This window comes from Eurytemora carolleeae, unplaced genomic scaffold, assembly GCF_000591075.1.
Source record: "Eurytemora carolleeae unplaced genomic scaffold, Eaff_2.0 scaffold491, whole genome shotgun sequence".
Classification (NCBI taxonomy): domain Eukaryota; kingdom Metazoa; phylum Arthropoda; class Copepoda; order Calanoida; family Temoridae; genus Eurytemora; species Eurytemora carolleeae.
The window spans coordinates 183,631-204,791 of NW_019396410.1; the positions used below are offsets into that span (position 1 = coordinate 183,631).

At 34.6% G+C, this 21,161-nt stretch overlaps 2 protein-coding genes across 2 annotated transcripts; both read left to right on the top strand.

Annotated features, from left to right (window-relative positions):
• Positions 1–153: 153 nt before the first annotated feature.
• On the top strand, positions 154–6,913 carry LOC111702778 (microsomal glutathione S-transferase 3). Its single transcript, XM_023474551.1, has 9 exons — positions 154–258; positions 430–493; positions 960–1,012; positions 1,158–2,077; positions 2,524–2,627; positions 4,406–4,539; positions 5,365–5,416; positions 6,501–6,572; positions 6,708–6,913. Exons 4-8 carry the CDS (start codon positions 1,999–2,001, stop codon positions 6,570–6,572), a joined length of 441 nt encoding a protein of 146 aa, XP_023330319.1. The 5' UTR covers positions 154–258; positions 430–493; positions 960–1,012; positions 1,158–1,998; the 3' UTR covers positions 6,708–6,913.
• Positions 6,914–6,944: 31 nt separating this feature from the next.
• LOC111702775 (uncharacterized) lies at positions 6,945–21,128 on the top strand. The gene is made up of 23 exons (XM_023474547.1): positions 6,945–7,048; positions 7,736–7,788; positions 9,025–9,117; positions 9,269–9,344; positions 9,773–9,868; positions 10,166–10,240; positions 10,652–10,707; positions 10,979–11,085; positions 11,344–11,417; positions 11,703–11,772; positions 12,191–12,526; positions 13,087–13,127; positions 13,274–13,583; positions 14,375–14,458; positions 15,034–15,086; positions 15,437–15,508; positions 16,011–16,414; positions 16,884–16,971; positions 17,778–17,883; positions 18,602–18,667; positions 19,048–19,143; positions 19,447–19,556; positions 20,394–21,128. Exons 1-23 carry the CDS (start codon positions 6,965–6,967, stop codon positions 20,484–20,486), a joined length of 2,643 nt encoding a protein of 880 aa, XP_023330315.1. The 5' UTR covers positions 6,945–6,964; the 3' UTR covers positions 20,487–21,128.
• Positions 21,129–21,161: the final 33 nt, after the last annotated feature.

Consider the following 21,161-nt stretch of genomic DNA (forward strand, 5'->3'; position numbering starts at 1 on the left):
GGGGGGGGGGGGGGGGGCCGCGGTGAGGTTCAAATCTTGATTTTTTTTACGCAATTTACACTGAAAACTGTACATTGTACAGTGTACAGTGTACAGCTAGGACCAAAGTTATTGTTTTTAAATTTTATCATAATTATTTAAAACATATTTTTATCTAATATTTAAGGAGCGTGCAATAACAAACCCTGGAGTTGGAGTGGTAAACCTACGACAGGATAAACCTATTCTAGTGGCAGGGGGATGGGATCATAGGATTAGGTGAGAGTCAAAACTTTTCAAGCTCCCCCCCCCTCCCAATTTGTACAAGTCTTGTCATGTTATGACATGGTCAGGGTTAGGTCAAGGTTAAGGTAAAAAGCCTTGTCGGTTCTGGTTTACTGACATTAAAAAATAGTTTTGTCTTGAAATTAAAAATATTTTAATTTCCAGGCTTTTTTCCTGGAAGAACCCTGAAAAGTGTAAACCCTTAGCAGTTCTTCAATTTCACTCAGAGGTAATTTTGTCAAGGGGGAATGATTTTTGAGTTTTTTTTTTGGATTGGGGGGGGGGTGAATGGAAATCTGGTCAGTTAAAGGCAAGTTTTTTTTGCCCTTTTGATACTTCTTATTCAAAAAGTTATTTGTTTTTCTCAAAAAATCATTGTTTTCCCCAAATTAAGCAAAGAAAATTTGTGCGCAAACAAACCTTAATTTTAGAGAAATAAATGATTTTTAAAAGGGGGGGGGGATAATTTTTCAAGAAAATTCACATCCCTGAATCTTTCCGTGGTGGGATTGGGTTTCCTCTTAATCCTGCCAACTGTATCGCCTTGCAATCGGTTTAACGATGTAAATTGTAAATAATGAAAGTAGTGATTTTTTTACAGAGCACCACAATTGTGAATTTTTTATTTACTATTTATTTGGACTCTGTCAATTTAACAGTTTTTGTATTTAATGTTATTATCTTTTATTTTTTAGGCTGTGGAATGTGTGACCTTTACTTCTACTCCTTTATCTGCAGGCAGAATAAGGTGAAGAGTCCCCCCCCCCCCCCNGGGGGGGGGGGGGTTAATGAAAGATAAAAATATTGTGAAATTAACGCTTAGGCCTGATAACAAGAAACATGATAAGTAAGTTAAGAATAAACTAAATTATCTCAAATATTAAATATTACAGGAAAAATATAATGGCTTGTGGAGGGAAGGAAGGGAAAATATCACTTTGGTCAATCTACAGCTGATTAACCTATCATACAATCGTCTAAAGTTGATCAATCTATCACGGGATCATATAGCTGACCGAGCCTAGAGCTGATCGTCCGTTCCTGGGGAATAATCTACAGCTGATTTTCCTTTCACGTGATAAAATTTACAGAGCTGATAATCCTGTGACATGTGATCTTCAACCACACCTGACAGAATCTATATCTGATCATGCTTTAACAGAATCTTCAAGTGTTCATTCTATCAAGTGACTGATGCAATTCTTCAAAGCTGACCATATTAAGATAGAATTTACAGAGCTGATTCTCCAATCATATGGTGGAATCCACGAAGCTGATCCTTTACTCACGTAGTGGAATCTACAGAGCTGATCCGTCAATCACGTGGTGGATCCACGAAGCTGATCCTTTACTCACGTAGTGGAATCTACAGAGCTGATCCATCAATCACATGGTGGAATCCATGAAGCTGATCCTCCACTCACATAGTGGAATCTAAAGAGCTGATCCATCAATCACGTGACAGAATCTACAGAGCTGATCCTCCAATCACGTGACGGAATCTACAGAGCTGATCATCCAATCACGTGACGGAATCCACATTTATTGCGCGTAAGAATCTGCAGCTGACCTGGAAAACAATGATGATCCACAATACAGTGTTAAACACATCTATTTTAAATGTTAAGCAGTATGGCAATGTTTGACTTTGTGACTGAAAAATGCTGCAAATCTAACAGTGAGTGGAGTACAACAATCTCTTTAATGTTCATGAAATGTATTGACAATTGATCCATGTTTAAATTTGTGATATTTTCAGAGAAAATGGTTGGTTTCATGCTCCCCGAAGGATATGGATATGTCGTCCTAACCGGTAAGTAATTTTTTTTACTTTTGAACATCAAACCCAAATTCTGATTAAATTTATTTTCTGCATCTCCTGTGATTTTTTTGATAATTCATGTTATACAAATATTTACGTTGTTTTTTAATAAAAGTTTGAAGAAGAAGTTTCTGCATCTCTTTCAAGGTTTTACATTAAGGTTGGTAACTCTCGATACGCTCCAATGTACGAAAAGTGTCGTCTCCTAAGGCAGATAGAGGAAAACCTCATTGTAGAGGCGATAGTGACGCCATTCTAGGGTTTTATCTATCTTAGGAGACGACATTTTCCGTGTGTAGTAAGAAAGCTAGAAATAAACCTCATTGTAGAGATGAGAGTGACGTATTTCGAGCTTTTTATCTAACTATCTTTTTTCCGTACATTGGAGCGCATCGAGAGTAACCAACCTTATTATACAACCTTGAATCTCTTTTCAGGAGTTGGCTCTATCTTTATGGCAATGTGGAAAGGAATCAGGGTGGGACAAGCCAGAAAGAAGTTTAATGTTGAATACCCTGATATGTACAGCAAGGATAGCAAGGTATAGAGTCTCTTCTTAAGGAGTGTGTCAATAAGAGAAAAAGTAAACAACACGGATATGCAGCGCCACAAACTTCATACATACTAGCGGCGAATATGGGAACTAACAATTTGTATAGCATTGGCCGCTAGATGGAACCAAATTGGATTCATGTTTTCAGTCTTAAGTTGTTTGGGGTGGTGTATTTTTCGACCTACGCAAATCCGCTATACTCCACTTCTGACCTACGCCAAATCCGCTATACTACACATCCGACCTACTAGCACGTGGTTTTACAGCTGCTATATAGACTTGTGGCCGCAGCGCGCGGCCCCCTAGCCGCGGCGCTCGGCCCCCTAGCCTGTCCTAGCCGCAGCGCTCGGCCCAGAAATTGTCTTAACCTAACCTAACCCTCAAATAATACAAAAATAAACAGCTGGCGTAGGTCAGATATTGCAGTAGGTCGGAAAGTTAGTAGGTCAGAAGTTCAGTAGGGGGGATGTTGCGTATAGACGATGTAACATTACCGTTATTTGGATACCTTCTAATCTAAATATCTTAAGCAAGGTATTGTATAGCAATGTCTTTGAGTGCGCTCAGATCCCTTTTCTGATTGTACAACGTTCAACTGTTCAACCTTATACTAACCTAACAATTTTGGTACAGAATTTAGGAAAGAATTTGTTAAAAGTGGTAACATGATGATATGAAAAGCTTCAAAATGTTTTTACTGTGCACAACGCTAGTCTTTAATCAATTTTTTCATCTGATTGGAAGAGTTATAGAAAATCTTTTAATTTGTTAAGCCTGTTGTTTTATAAGTGTTTAAAATACTATGATCAAAAAGTAAAGTGAAATATCTTATTTCAGACACTCCCGCCCCCCCCCCTTTACTATCTGATACCGCCCGTTTGATGTATGATACCCGCTTTTTTATATCAGACCCCCCCCCCTCTTTTGAAATATGACACCACCCTTTGATGTCTGACCCCAACCCCGCCTTTATGTTATCTGAACCCACTCCCCTCCTTTGAAATCTGACCTCCCCCCCTGTTATCTGTGATATCTGACCCTAACCTTAGATACCAGATACCCTTTGATATCTGACCTTACTGTTTTGTATCAGACACTCCCCTTTGAAATTGAATAAATAAATATAACAGTCATCCTTCAATCCAAGGAATGTTCAGGGAAGAGTCAGGGAATAGGAATAAAGAGAAAGGAAATGGCGCTGGTCTGGCTTGAGAAAGCCAGTCGCACTGCTTTGCAGACCAATACTTTAAACTAACACACAATCTTTTGGTACAGTCACACAACATGATTACAGTCAAGGAAATTGCAGAACAATGTTGTCAATTATAATTAAACTTGAATAACGACTATATTTGTTGTAAACTTTAATCAAATTATATTCTTTGCATGAACATTTGGCTTATAGTGTTGACTTAAATATATAAATAATTTGCTACATGTATTGTATATTAAACTTATTTCTAAGTAAACAATTAACAATAAACAAATGTACTCTCCTAGACTGTACAAATACCGAGATTCGTATGTACTCTATTTACATAGAGTACACACCTTTGGTACTTTAAACTAACACACACTCTTTTGGTACAGACACACACATATGACGTTTCCGCCCCCTGGGAAGAGCCCATGTCACCGCTCTACCTCCAATGGAAGTAGCGGAGTGTCATTGGTGGCTGACCACACCGGCCAAAGTGTGAACCACCAAGCATGGGTCAGGTTCAACCCAAACTCCTTGGCTGGAAAACCTATTCCATTATTTGCAGGTGTTCAACTGTATTCAGAGGGCCCACCAGAATACCCTGGAGAACCTGCCCCAGTTCCTCTTCCTCCTCACTATGGGAGGATTCTCCCACCCTCACCTCTCCGCTGGAGCAGGATGGGTTTGGATTGTCGGCAGGTATAAACTCCGTCATAGATAAATCCTTTCCTACTTCCTTGACACATCCTAGCTTCTTTTTTCTGTGTAATCCTAATCCTCTTATGGCCAGTTGATTCTTCATTCTTGACTCCTTTCATAATAAAATCTGAGACTGATTTTACCGTATAATAAAATCCTCCCCAGTCCATATAATCCTTCATTTCTTTGAAATTGTAATACTCAACTTCTTTGAATGTATAATCCTCGCCTCCTTTGACTGTATAATCCTAGCCTCCTTTGCCTGGATAATCCAAGCCTCCTTTGACTTTATAAACCTAGCCCCCTTTGACCGTATAATCCTAGCCTCCCTAGACTGTAGAATCCTAGCCTCCCTTGACTGGATAATCCTAGCCCCCTTTGACCGTATAATCCTAGCCTCCCTAGACTATAGAATCCTAACCCTATAATTCTAGCCTCCTTTGACCTTAGAGTCCTAGTCTCTTTTGACCGTAGAATCCTATCCACCTTTGACTGTATAATCCTAGCCTTTTGACCGTAGAAATCTAGCCACCTTTGACGGTCTAGTCCAAGCCTCCTTTGACCTTAGAGTCCTAGCCACCTTTGGATTTAAAATTTATTCTCCTTTGACCGTAGAATCCTAGCCACCTTTGACTGTATAATCCTAGCCTCCTTTGACTGGATAATCCTAGCCCCCTTTGACCGTATAATCCTAGCCTCCTTTGATCTTAGAATCGTAGTCTACTTGGACCATATGATTAATCGTATTGAACCGTTTAGTGTACAATGTCTAGCCTCCTACTATTTTTTATTCTCATCTTAACCTACAATAAAAATTATGTTAAGGATTGTCTATGCTCTTGGTTACAGCACAGGGGAGCCAAAATCCAGAGTCAAGGTTTGATGATTTAATTAAATATATTATTAAAGTTTAGTGAGATACCCTGTATTGTTTACACTGTATATGTAACAGAGTCAAGGTTTGATGATTTAATTAAATATATTATTAAAGTTTTATGAGATACCCTGTAATGTTTACACTGTATATGTAACAGAATCAAGGTTTGACGATTTAATTAAATATATTATTAAAGTTTTATGAGATACCCTGTATTGTTTACACTGTATATGTAACAGAATCAAGGTTTGATGATTTAATTAAATATATTATTAAAGTTTTATGAGATATCCTGTATTGTTTACACTGTATATGTAACAGAATCAAGGTTTGACGATTTAATTAAATATATTATTAAAGTTTAGTGAGATACCCTGTATTGTTTACACTGTATATGTAACAGAGTCAAGGTTTGATGATATAATTAAATATATTATTAAAGTTTTATGAGATATCCTGCATTGTTTACACTGTATATGTAACAGAATCAAGGTTTGACGATTTAATTAAATATATTATTAAAGTTTAGTGACCTGTATTGTTTACACTGTATATGTAACAGAGTCAAGGTTTGATGATTTAATTAAATATATTATTAAAGTTTTATGAGATATCCTGTATTGTTTACACTGTATATGTAACAGAGTCAAGGTTTGACGATTTAATTAAATAAATTATTAAAGTTTTTTGAGATACCCTGTATTGTTTATACTGTATATGTAACAGAGTGTCTCACTAAACATGTAAGTTGAAAGAACGACTTGGAGATGTCTTTGATTTTCAAAAGTTCGCCCAATTTAGAAGTGTTTTCTTTGCATCTTCAAAAAGTAAAGAAAGAGAATCAAATTTATAATTTGGTTAAATGACATGTCTTTGTTAAAAGCTGTTAAAAAGCTGTAAATACCTCCATAGAAACGTTTTTAGATTGGCGGGATTCAACGAAAATTGTTGCAAAACAAAAAATCCAGCTTCTTATCCTGGAATGGTCATTTAACAAAAAATTTAAAAAAATTAGACATTTTTTTTGTGTATATTGAAGATGAAGTGTAATACAACTTACGACAAACTTTGATGTTTACTTTAGGGAGCATTTGGCTACCTTGGTCTACTGACCCTGCTCGGTACAGCTGTACATACCGCTATACTCAGTATTTAGGTTTGTGATTAATAATATCATCTTTTTTCAAAATTATGGAAATTTATCTATAATTTGAAATACTCTGTAATTTGTACCATCTTTTTCAGATAAACAATCATTGTCAATAATAAATTTCTATTTAAATTTTTTCAGGTTGCTAAATGAACGTGTTTGAGCGAGAACCTTTACAATCTATCAATATTTATACATTATGTTTTCACCAAAAAAAATTAATTTTATTGCATTTCATTCGATCCAAAAATATCCACTATTTACTGTTTGTAAACATTTTATCTATTTCAATTGTATAAATTTAATACTCAAATTGTATATTTCCAATAAATAATTATTTATCATCACTTCCTGTTTACAATTTTAACTCATCTAAATGTAAGTTTTGCAAATGGCGGATGTTTCTTGTATTCAGCTGTTTCAGAATAAAAATGGAGGATAGTTGTAATGGACCAAATACTTCATGTACAATTAAATCTCAAGTATGTATGTGATCGTTTTTTCATTTACACAGAGAATAACGTGTCCGATTCCCTAAGGTAACCTTTGATCAAGGATGAATGAGATATCCTTGAGGTACCATTGTGAATCGGACATGGCACTCTTCAAATGGAGAGTTAATTTGAAATTTTGTTTAAAGTGCTCTGGCCTGGAAATAATGTTCTTGTGGTTTTTTAACAGCCTTTTAATAATTTTTTGAAAAATAAATTTTAGCATGCAATATATATAGTTATATATATATTATGTATAGTTGTTTAACCGATATTAATATTTAAGAATGAAATGTAAAACGAAAAAATATGCTGCACTTTTCCATTCGGAATTCAGCACTTATTGAGGATCCGAATTTAGAGTTAATTATGCTAATCTATTGGAACCGATGTACTGCATCATTTCATCTCTCAGAGACAGTTCATCACTGCTTAAAAAGTTTTGACCATTTCAACACATGTTAACAATCAATCATTAGTCCTATCAATTTTTTCAAGACAAAGATAATTTTAAATTATAAATAAATACATTGTTTAGTTAAAAAGTCTTAATCTAATTATGTGTCGAAAGAATTTTTAAATCATAAGAATGAAAAGCTATTAGAAACTGAACCCACAAATTCAAGTTTTGAAGCTCTAGGGTCTTAAAAAAATATGTTATGGAAATCTATACTCTAGGTTTTCCTGCATTGTTCCCAGTGTGGAGCTGAGAAGCATCCCGAATGTGTTAGGAAATCAGAAAATATAATATCTATATTTATACTTTGCTTGTCTGTCTGTCTGTTTGTATCCAGTAAACGTCGAAGACGGCTAATTCGATCGGGCCTAAATAACCATGGGACCTCACATGACCTCAGTCAAGGTTTATGGATGATTAAAATTTCAATAATTAGTCTTCAATAAAAGTTGCGTTTTACTAAATTTTTTTTAATCTATGACAATTTTTTTTATAAAATCTGCAAACTTTTGTTGTTGTTTTACTATGTATACATGGAGAAAATGTTTACAATTGAAAAAAATGATGGGCGCGAAGCGCCCTCAAAGCCTAGTACATACTGCTGTAAATGGACCATCAGGTTTCAAGTCAAAACACCTAAACTTTATCTTCAGAAGATGTTAAAATGCAGTCTACTGAGTTATATATTTTGTAACTTTTCAGGAAAAGTCAAAAGACATATTGTAGTAAAAAATCAAAGTCCAAAGTCAACTGCCTGACTGACTAGATACGGCCTGAAAAAGGTTTTTGATGTGATTTTAAAGGATTCCCCTTCAAAAACCCTTTTTTAGGCAGTACTTAAACAGTCATACAGTTCACTTATTGCTTTAAATTTTTGCTAAGACGTGTCTTAAGACTGTTAAGGAAAACTCACAAAATTTGGAGACCTTGCCATTAATAATCAGCTTAATCTAGTCTTGAAACTAATGATACATTTGTTTTTAGACCAGAAAAAATCACTCCGATTTCTACAAAATCTTAAAAATGGATTTGCTCAAAGTTCCCTAGAAAATATTCTGAAAATTGAGATTATATTTCATTATATATTCCAAAGAAAGAGTTTAGGTGTTTTGACTTGAAACCTGATGCTCCATTTTCAGCTTAGCAGTGTGAGTACAATATACTTCATAAACGAAGTTTTCGAATTTTCATAAAAATGCTAACTGATGGTATCTTTTAATTCATTTTTTGGTTTGTTTGATGTCTACCCGTCTGCCCTTTTTATTTGAAATACATTTTTGTTTGAAAAAGTAACATTTAAGGGAAGCGTTGAATTATATAGAAATATATATATATATATATACATATACAAGGCTGTCAGGGTTGCTTCGCCCCCTCCCCCCTTTTCCGCGTAATAATTTTACCTTTAAATTGTTGATCTTAAAGTGCCTATTTTTAATCATTGGCGGATTTTTCGATTAAAAATGGCGCATTTTCATAAGAAAGTTCTTATTTTGAACTGATTATTCAGGGATGAAAACACCCCAATGCTGTTAAAGGGAGATATATTCTTCGACTTCACATGCTCAAACTGTTCGGATTCGGGACACGATGAATTATTTAGGTGAAAGTCGTTAAAATACTTTTAATAATATAAAACAAACAGTTGATCACTTTAAGGTTTACTCGTAACTTATGATTGATCAATGTCCTTGTTTTTAAGTGATTGATTTGTTTTTTGATATTATCCTATAAATGATAAAAGTTCGTTTTAGAAGTAGAATATCTTGGTTGGCTGCAATTCTTCTTTCTTTATATAATCTACATCTGCAAGGAATTGGTAGCAAGCAGGTTAGTTTTCTCACTTCACTTACGACCTCATATTGCACGACAACCTCGCGTGACTATATCTATCCATCTTCACCTAAACCTGTTCTTGAATTGTATAAACAAGAAATGTGATGAAGAGGAATAAGAGGGGGAGGGAAGTTGTAATACTGAATCAACATTTTAAAATAGTTCTCTCAGGGGGGGGGGGTTTGTAGCTGAATTCATTAAATTTTCATTTCCCTAAGATTTTTAACATTTTCGAAACCTAATTCTTAATTTTAAACACTTTTTTGATTAAAAGTGACTTATCTCGGAAAATCATCAAAGAATTTAAACTAAATCTTTAAAAATTCCAAGATTCAAGCACTTTTTTTAAAGGTTGAAAGCAGAAAAACTATAATTTTGCTTTTTTAAAATTATTTTTCAATGAGTTGTATACTTTTTTTCAGGGTTATTTTCACTGGAAAAATAATATTTGTGAGTTCATATCAGAGCATTGGGTTCTACTATTCGGCCCTAAGTGTAAAAAGAAAAAAACTTGGCAGGTTAGAGAAAATATTATAAATTTTTTTTTACAATTTCACAAAAACAAAATTTTTTGTTCGTTATTCAAATTAAAGAATTATTCATGTACAATGAGACCTATAAAACAACATTTAAAAAGTCTATTCATATTTGGTGTTGATTAAAATCAAAAAGTTAAACACAACTTACTCTATATAGTAGATGTGTCGTAATATATTGAAATATTTTTGATGAATTGATTGACTGATTGGCAGATTGGTTGATTGATTGAATTTTTGATTGATTTATTGATTTTTTTTAATTGATTGATTGATTAGGGAGTAGTTTCCGGAAACCTGTCTTCTAATATTGGTCGTCTCTTCACCTCGGGAGCCGGAGACCTCAACGAGCAGGAACAGAATATTTAATAATTCATTTTGATTGGAATATTTTTTTTAAAAACTCATTAAGTTAAAGGATTCCCAGTTTTCGGAATTAATCCAGTCCATTTCAGAGAACGACCCGGGAATTAATTTATAATTAATCAGACGACTTTACAATCTAATTTTACAAATATGATTGATGAAATAGCCCTAGTCCTGCCATTTCCAAAATGTGGTCTGGACTTTTATGAGCATTTAAAATTGCCAGAGATATATAAGTCCCCTGATTAACTGCCTATTAATTCCAGGTCTTTCTGATTATGACTGTATGTTTCCACAGTTTGTTAGGAATGTTGTCGAGTTTATTGAGGAAATGTTTAATTGTTTTCCTCGTAATCTTCTGAAATCTTTTCCCCAGTGATAAATCTGTATAATGTCCAGGGCTGGTGGAAGTTAAAATCAATGGAGCACCCAGCCATCCTATTGGAAAAATCAAAGTAAGACTAATCGATTGGTTAGTTAAGTAACAATTTTTAATCATTGTTTTGCTGTGTTAATGGAGGGTTTGATTGATTGATTAATGATTGAATAATGCTCATTCTTAGCATTTGATTTGAGTTACGTCACAGTTGCTGAATTGACTTAATGATTGGTAGAACTAAGAAGAAAAAAATAAAAAGTGATAAATTGACTAGCAGATTGAGTAGTTGAGGGACTGACTGACAGATTGGGTGGTTGGTTGATTGATTGATTGTTAAATTTTTAAAGAAGCCTGCCCCCGAGTAAGAAGACCTGTGTACAGCTAGAGAACAAGATTATGGTGACTGGGGAGGACATGTCCTTAATCAAGAGGGAACCCAGGCATTCAACTTCAGGTAACAAAACATGCCAAAGTAAAGTTTATTCCAGAAATAAATTGTTTCTTCCATCTTGCTTGAACCCCAAGGCGCCCCCCCCCCCCTACCACCACTAATTTTTCACCGCCCCGTTTCAAGATTTTAAATTTAAGTTATATGATGTTAGATTGTGGGAAAATATAAAATATTTTTGTGAATATTTACAAATCATTTGTCAACTTGCTTTATTTTACCTCATTTGATATTGTCGTGCTGTATAAAGAGAATAGTTTTCAGGTAACAGCATGTTAAATGCTATAGCATTAAAAGAAAAAAGAGATGCCTTGTTTGTTCCAAAGACTGCTATCAAGGTAAAGGTATTGATAAAATAATAATGTATGAAAGACAAATTAAAATTTTTTTATTTATTTATTCTAATAATTTATTTTCCTCACAAAATTATTGATTCATTGATTTTCTGAAAGTTAACATTCACTTATATAAACTAAAATAAAGTTTATAAGACATAAGATCCAAGTAGAGTGGTTTCTTGGAAATTGATAACAAAAAAAATTTATTTTTAAAAACATTAATAAATTGTGAAATCAATCACAATTACATTGGTTTAATTTAGTGTATAAGTTCTTTTAAAATAGGGTGAAAGAAAGAGAAAATTGAAAGACGAGGGGAACAAACGAGTTAATAAAAAAACGGGAAAATGTGCTGGTAATTTAAGTCACATATTTATACTTCATCTTTTTATTTGTCACTACAGTGGGACCTATAAAGCTGTGGAGTAAGACGACGACTTTTAGACTCAAATAATTATTTTAGATAGTCCAATAAACATGAAGCACAGTGATTGTGCAATGTACAATGTACAATTGTGAAATGTACATGGACTCATTTACGTCAATACAATCCTTTTCAAACTAACGGTAAAACTATTGGCTTGATTACAACATCAAATACACAAAAGATTGTCTAAATGTCGTCTTCATTTCTCAATTTTATGGGTCCCATTGAAAAGATGAAAATTTGTTGCTCATAAATATTAAAATCTATAAATGTTTTTATTTTCAAAGTTATGACATAAAAACTTTATTTTGATAACGCAAAAAGTTCTTAATCAGTCATATTTTAGAGCTAATAACAGATTTCGACAATTATTGGGAGCTAGTGAAAGTCGGCGACAAGTATGTCTCTGTCCCTAAAAACTCCGACGTGGTCGACCAACTGCGACTAAACGGACACGTATCCTCGAACGTTATAATCACCAAGAACGTTGTGACACAGAGAAATGGCGCGGATATTCCTGCGCAGAATGGAGGCGCTTCTATGAAGAACGGATGCGAAAACTCGGATTCGGAACCGCAGAAATTTGTGAAGCGGACATTTTCTAGAGCTAAGAAGATTCGACCTCCTAGTACTGTCACGGACACGCTTGTACCGGCTCGAAAGGAGTTTGTACCAAATATAGGTTAGAACGTTAAATAAAATACTTAGTATTCAGGCTTAATCACTGCGAAATATAGACGGTTTCCAATTTTTTTACGGTTAGCTTTGGACCAGTGAAGTGAACTTTACGGTACTTTTCCTCAAGATCTTAGATTAAAACCATTAAAATCAACGGCGTAACCTTTCTTTGTCGAATGAAGACAAAATCTGCCCCCTAGCTAGATGCTTCAAAAAATGTTTACGGGACTATTCCTGATCAATTTCATGCTTCAAGAACACAAATCTAGAATTTATTTGGGAAAATAATATTAGTAGGAGGAGGAGGAGGAGGGGGAGGGGGTTACAACATAATCTATATAATGCAACAAGACATTTACATATTTATATATCTTCTTCCCTCTGGCTGGTTCGAATGGGCTGAAATTTTTTGTGGACACTCATGGAAAAGCTCGGGGTGTTAAAGGCAAAAAACCCGATTTTTTTCATTTTTTCTTTTTTTCTTTTTTTTCTCTCCACTGGCAACACCGAGCCCTTCACCTAGAATGTTTATAATATCCTGTTTAAAATTTGCTTTTTTTCCAGGTACAACGTCTAGAGATAAAAGAATAGACTTATCGCCAAAGGTAAAGCTTTCTCTTTTTTTTAACTATATTTATCATTTTTACAGAAATTAAGTGAATTCAAGTGTATTCCTCTTCTTCCCCAAAAAAATCAGCACCCTCCCTCGACAGAAGTAAATTTTTGAAAATATATACCCTTCTCTGATTAGGTGAATGATTACTCGGACACATTACTATTCCCCTGCTTTGATAATTTAACTGGAGAGATCACTTCCCACTCCTCTACCCTCCCCTCCACCCTCCCCTCCACCTCTCCTACACGGTCCTTGAACCCCTTGGACCCAGAGCAACCTCTTCAACTATCCCCGGAGCCTTCGCTCCATCCCCTGTCTCCGGATCCCCCTCTCCACTCATTATCTCCGGAACCTCCGTTGAACCCTCTGGTTTTCCTTCCTCAGTACGAGCTGAGCCACCTTGATCTTGGAGGGGAGGTAGAGCTTGAGGAGAACTTTACTGAAGGTAGGGTTAGAACTGAAGAGTCAACTCACGGAAATTTTAGTTATAGCGCGGAATGTTTACTGGATCTTACTTTACTGTTTTAAATGACGTCACTAGTATCCAACAAATAGCATACTACATTAATATTAAGAAAACTTTAGGAAAACTTATGTTGAGACCACCGTGCAGATATTAAGTTTTAAGTGACGTCACAAGTATCCAACAAATAGACTACATTAATATTAAGAAAACTTTAGGAAAACTTATGTTGAGACCTCCGTGTGTTAAATGATATTCCCGCGTCAAACATAAATCGCTAACCTTCAACTTAAACAGGCATCTGGGATCTCAAACTTTGAAACTTTGTAAATCAGGGACTAAATTTAATTAATAGTGAATAGTAGTTGAACTACGTAGACTAAGTTTAACCTTCTCTCTTGTGCTCTGATCCAAGTTGAAAAGAGGTGGTTCGTATTCAAGTACTTCTTGTTATTCATTAAATTTGATTTCAGTTTTTTTCCGGAGGTTTATGTTGATGATTGATGCAGTGAGAACCAAAAAACTGGAATAGAAAGACGACATAAATGCAATATTTAAGCGTATTTGATGCATACTATGGCTAAATTAGTTTTATTAGTAGCTTCAAAAAATTAGTTATGTAAAATGGTCTGTGTACAGTGTTCACTGCACAATTGGCTGGGTTTCATGTTCATTGGACTAATTGTATTCAAAACTTAAAGTCTGAAAGTCGTTTTTCTTTTTCAAAGTTTTCTGGTTTTCATGGTAAATAGATGACATTGTTTATGTTGAAGAGAGTTCCGAGTATCCAGGTGTTGAAGAGGAGGAAGAAGATGAGTTTACTCTGGCTGGAGTCGACAGTGTCTCCCTTCACCCAGGAAATAATGAAAATTATGTTTGTGGTGATTTTTTTCAGTGATCAGAATCTTTTTTTAAGGGACTGTAAGCATTATCTCAATTTGATTCTCCATGCAAAGAGGGGAATACTCGATTTACAACGGTACCTCTTAAATATATGTGTACATCGTCAAATACTGAGATACGTTTATCCACATATTTATGTACACGGACATGGAGGGTCACTTAAAATTTCGCTTACAGTCCCTTTAATTGGGATCCAGACCCTGGATCTAAGCATAAAACAAGGAGCCAAGTCACAGATAGGTCAAATTTTACCCGACTTTTTGCACTTAATGATCACGATTCAACACCGGTATTTTTGCACATAATGATCACGATTTAACACCGGTATTTTTGCACATAATGATCACGATTCAACACCGGTATTTTCCTTATTATTTAAAAAATTCCGATAACTCCTATTTGAATTGATCAAAAGAAATTAATTTTTTTATTTATTTAAAAATTGTTGTTTTGACATTTAGCTTTTGTATCGTTAATTAATTAGATTTTTTTCATTTACTTTAAAATTTATTTTCTAAAACCACTGAAGGATCTGGAGATGAGAATGAATTCGAGAGTGTCGGAGAAATACAAAACTATCAGGTTTTAAAATATCTTTATTTTGTAACAATTGAAGTTAATTTTTAGGCCGTTAACCATGAGCTTTGAACTCTTAGTTCTATGGATTAAAATCTAAGGGTTGAAAGATATTTACGTAAATATTTTGTGAATTCTGTTTATGTTATTTAGAAGCTCTTTTTGTCACAGGACTTTTGCTCTATTTTATGCAGATTTCATTTTATTTAAAAAAAGTTTATAAAATTGCATAAGATTGGTTCATTTTTGAGGTTACGGGTCATAATTTTCACTAATTATTGGGAATGGATGATTTGTTTTATTTAATTTGAATGGGAGGTAAGTAAAATTTCTTCATAAAGATTTTTTTATTAAAGAGTGGTGACCCGTATGGAGATGATAGCACAGCTTCAGCAATAGTTGATCGAACCTCACAGCCTTCTTTGGAGGTACTATTTCTTCACCAATTTTCAAGTTTTTCATGCATATCACAATGTTTTTTTACTCTCTGATGAAATCCTCCCCCCCCCCCTTGAAAATAATTTTTTTCCCACAAATGTTCAGCATAAACATTTTCAGTGTTTAAGTTCTGAATATGGGGAAACAAATGAAAAATGATTTTCGGGGGAAAGTAAATTTATTCTTGGGTAAAAAGTATCTAAAAGGGTAAAGAGTATCTAAAAGGGTAAAAAGTATCTAAAAGGGTAAAAAGTATCTAAAAGGGTAAAAAGTATCTAAAAGGGTAAAAAGTATCTTATAGGGTAAAAAGTATCTTAAGGGTGGAAAAACTAATAAGTATCTAAAAGGGTGGAAAAACTAAAACAATTATCAATTCCTCGTAGAATTAATTGACGGATGGACTGATGAATTGATTCGAGTTGTTGATTGATTTTTTGGCTATTTTTGATTGATTGATTGACTTGTTAAATAATGATAATCTGATTGATATAGGAAATATTTGGAGATATTGTGACCCCACGGAACTCCGAGGAAGGTATTATGGGTCCCTGTGCTGATATTGTCCTGGAGCCTGTATCCAGGGATCAGGATTCAGTGGTAGATATCGATCAACCGCCAGAGCTCCCAGAACAACCAACCAGAGGCAATATTTTAAGCGAGGAATTTTCAAATCATGTGGCTGTGAATTATAAAAGTGATGACCCAACGGCGAATGGTGAAATTAAGAAAGACACTGAGGCGGAAGTTTTGGAATTTGAGGCGGAGGAAGAAAGCCTTGGGGCGAACGATGGATGTGATCGGGTACTGGATAGGTTTCAAACTAATCCTAGAGAAAGAGAGAGATTGAAGAAAATATTACTTTTCAGTGGAAACTATCCTTTACTTCATATTAACAGGTATACAAAAGACAATTTCAAAATTATAAACCCTAGACTTTGAGGGCGCTTCAAGAAATAATTTTGGACTTAAGCGTGCTTTTCAGATTGCCCATTTTCCTCATACATAAAAGGCTTGTGATTTTTTCTGTTGAAATTGCTGGATTTAAAAAAATTGCTGACATTTTGTTCCTCGTAAAATTTGGCCTTTCTTAAACCTTTGCTATGTGAGTTACCACAAAAAAATCCGGTCCCGCATGTTGTGTAAAGTTTGAAATCATGTTTCTATACTAATGATATGTTGTTGTCTGAAAATAGAGAATCTACTCGAAGCATTTTCTGTAACGCAATATATATAACATGTAGTGTACCAGGTACCTACATTTGATAGAACATAGAAAGTTTAAATTCCTTCGACAATTCCATATTCCACCAAGTCAACGTTCTATCAAATTTTGTTGTTAGAATTCTTATTTTTGTTTTGTTTTAGTCCTTATTCTGGAACAAGATTGAAACCATTTATTCGGAGAGATTTTGATATTATCCCTGCCAAGTTAAAAGTACTCAGAGATATCCAGGTATAGATATTATTTTGATAATATCCCTGCCAAGTTAAAAGTACTCAGAGATATCCAGGTATAAATATGATTTTGATAATATCCTTGCCAAGTTAAAAGTACTCAGAGATATCCAGGTATAGATATGATTTTGATAATATCCCTGCCAAGTTAAAAGTACTCTCAGATATCCAAGATAAATATGATTTTGATGATATCCTTGCCCAGGTTTTGAAAAAAACGGACTTTTTAAAGTTTGTTTTATTGTTTTTTTTTTGGGTTGGTGTTTTTTTATGCCAACCCTGTCCTTCCCAAGTTAAAAGTCCCTTGAAACAACTGTAATCGTAGTTTTAAGTGACCCTCCATGCAATGATAGCAAATGCCCGATTTACAAAGGTACCCTTGAAAGCTTCGTCTGATCATGTATGAATTAGATATTCATGCGTTTATTTTAATTTTTGGGTTTTCTGCAAAATTTACTAACACAATGCGCATTTCTTGCTTATAGGAAACATTGGAGAAATTATCTGAATTAAACACTTTTCTAGTAAACGACAACGACGTTTTTTTTCCACATTTTTAATCAGATTGAGGTGTCAAGGATACCGTTTTAAATCGGGCATTGCCATCTTTGCATGGTGGTTCAATTGATTTAACGCTTACAGTCCCTTTAATTGGGAAACCACAATCTTAATAGTAAATTCTCAAAGTTTAAAGCATGGATTTCTCTGTCCTTGCATCATACAAAGTCTTAGGTACCGTTGTGAATTGGGTATGCCACTCTACAATTTTATTTAGCGTTTTTTTATCTGATGTTATTGTCCTAGAGTCGAGGAGACGATTGTACAGCTGAGCATCCTCTTGATTTCTGTTATGTACAACCCGGTCACATTCCTGCTGTCAATCACTTAGCGCAGCTTCTTTTCTGGGCAGGTGACCAACCACTCAATTTATTTATCATTTAATCAAAAAACTAAAAAAAATACAAACCTTTTTCCATCAAACCCACCGGCCATAGCATTTGAACATTTGTATCGCCTATTAACAATCAACCTACAGACAAAGTACCAGGACCTGTAGGTTATAATACAATGAAGAAAGGGTGGTCCTGGTCTATATATGGTATCTAGTGATTCATATCTGACCTTAATTTATCGCCTACTTCCATTCTTCCCATTTTTCCACTAATACATTCGCTCAACTAAAAATGATTTGATTTTGATTTTGATTTTGATTTTGATTTTGATTTTGATTTTGATTTTGATTTTGATTTTGATTTTGATTTTGATTTTGATTTTGATTTTGTTTTTGATTTTGATTTTGATTTTGATTTTGATTTTGATTTTGATTTTGATTTTGATTTTGATTTTGATTTTGATTTTGATTTTGATTTTGATTTTGATTTTGGATTGAATTGGATTGGATCAGATTGGATTGAATTTGATTTGATTGGATTGGATTGGATTGGATTGGATTTGAGGGACGCCGCTGTTGTAAATAGTCAATGCCACTCAATAAAACATTCTCTTTAGATTGCGTTGGAAACCATATTGTTAACGGGTTTTGGGAACCGCGGTGCCCTTAACGTCCGATAGCGGTCTGGGATCCCATATTGGGGTCTACCACGCTCTTTCTTTTATATGATTTCTAGGTATTGATGTTTCTGAGGTCCTTCAGTATCCTGACTTCAGCTGCGTAGTTCTTTATAGGAAACTAGGTATTGTAGTGGATGAAAATCCTCGAAAGTTTAATATAAAATTCACAAGTCAATAAAGTCATTTTTCTTCCCCTTTCCCCTTTTGGGGGAATTGGGGAAAATAAATGACTTTTATGGAAAAACGCGTGAATTTTGTTAAGTATCAAAAAGAATGACACAAGCTGCCTAGTAATTAATGTTCAATTTTCAAAAGTTTAATATTTTTATTAACTATAATTATATTTATCCATTTCATTGACAGCATCTTTTTTACATGTTTATGCGTCTCTTTTGTACAAATGCTTAATATAACCCAAAATTGAAAAGTCGTCTTTACTGTATTGATATATACGACGACCACTGTATATATACGTATTGTTAAATATTAATTTGTTTTCTAGTCATTGGATTTGGATTTCTGGTGCCAGACTCGGGATGGAATGAGAGTTATCTTTCATATTTCTTAGTTCATCCAGATTGGAGTAGAGCAGGAATAGGTCAGTATTACTAGAGTAGGCTAGTAATAGGTCAGTAGTAATAGAGTAGGTTAGGAATAGGTCAGTATTACTGGAGGTAGGCTAGGAATAGGTCAGTATTACTAGAGTAGGCTAGGAATAGGTCAGTATTACTAGAGTAGGGCAGGAATAGGTCAGTATTACTGGAGTAGGCTAGGAATAGGTCAGTAGTAATAGAGGAGGCTAGGTAGGAATAGTATTTTTAAAGCACGACATAAATAGTTCAGTATCATCTGATAAAAACTAGTCTGAGTAAAGATATAATCCTGTATCCTATATATTCAGGAACATATATGCTATACCATCTGATACAAACCAGTTTGAGTAAAGATATAACCCTACATGTATCAGCATCCAACCCTGCGCTACTTCTCTACCAGAAGTTTGGATTCAAGGAATTTATTCAACATTCTTAAAATATATGTTAGACATTTTCGTTCAAAAGTTTTTTTATTGCATGCTCTGAACTTAATTTGTAATACAGGAATACCCACAAAGTTCTTGTTAATGATTGGGCAAAAGAAAGAAACATGTTTACAGTTGCACGTACTCATTACCCAGAGGAAACAGACATTCGTATCTGAACTCTCATCCTTTGTGGGTAACCCTGTATTACATCTATATAATAAAAAATGACATTCTTATACATATAAGCCGGCCAAACGGCTGGACCAAATGGGCTGAAATTTTTTGGGGACACTCATGTTTGGCCGAGGGGTGTCATAGGCTGAAAAAAAATCGATCATTTAATTTTTTTTTTTAAATTTCAAATTTTTTTCAAATTTGTTTTTCACGGGCAATTCCGGGCCCTTCTGCTAGTCAGCATATAATTTACAATTTTACACAGAACGTCTTTCTTCTGTTGTGTCCTTTGGGTAGGATTTTCCCGGCATTTAGTTAGTTCCTAAGCAATGTACGCTGCATGTTGATGCACTGCGCACTGAAGGTGGTCTGGGGGTTCCATATCGAGTTGCACTGGGGGGTCATATTTAGTCCCCCCACCGATTACCCGCGCTTTGTCATAAATTTCGATTTTAACTAATATCCTGATAAAAGTCGATCCACTTAGCTTAGAATATCAAAACTAAGCAAATACTATTTTCGTGGCGCTAAATCTAAATTTGAGGCAAATCGGTCCAGGGGTTCCTGAGTTATTATCCGATAAACAAACAAACAGACCAACAGAGATTTTAACTTTATATATATAGAATTGTTGAATATTGGGTTTGAAGGTGGAGGAATTTGTCAAGGAGTTCTATCATAAATATCTTACCAAGGAGTCTACTGATTGCAGACATGCACTGTACATGAGACTTTCTAGATAGTACATGCACTGTACATGAGACCTTCTAGATAGCACATGTACTGTACACGAGACTTTCTAGATAGCACATGCACTGTACATGAGACTTTCTAGAAAGCACATGCACTGTACATGAGACTAGAGAACACATGCACTGTACATGAGACTAGAGAACACATGCGCTGCACAGGAGACTTTCTTGATAGCACATGTACTATACATGAGACTAGAGAACACATGCAATGTATGTGAGACTTTCTAGATAGTACATGCAATGTACATGAGACTAGAGAACACATGAACTGTACACGAGACTTTCTAGATAGCACATGCACTGTACATGAGACTAGAGAACATTGCACTTTACATGAGACTTTCTAGATAGCACATGCACTGTACATGAGACTAGAGAACACATGCACTTTACATAAGACTTTCTAGATAGTACATGCAATGTTCATAAGACTTTCTAGATAGCGCATGTGCAATACATTTCCTCTGTGGATTTGTAATAAAGAAAATACATGTACTATGCTAGCCTTTCATACTGATGCAATCTAATTCTGTTGAACAGTATTTTATTTCATATTTCTTGAATATATTCTTATGAAACTTTGGCTGTGATTGGGTCCAAGATTTGACCTAAAAAACGCTTTTTTATCAGGTTTGAGATTTGTAATACACAATAGGACAATAC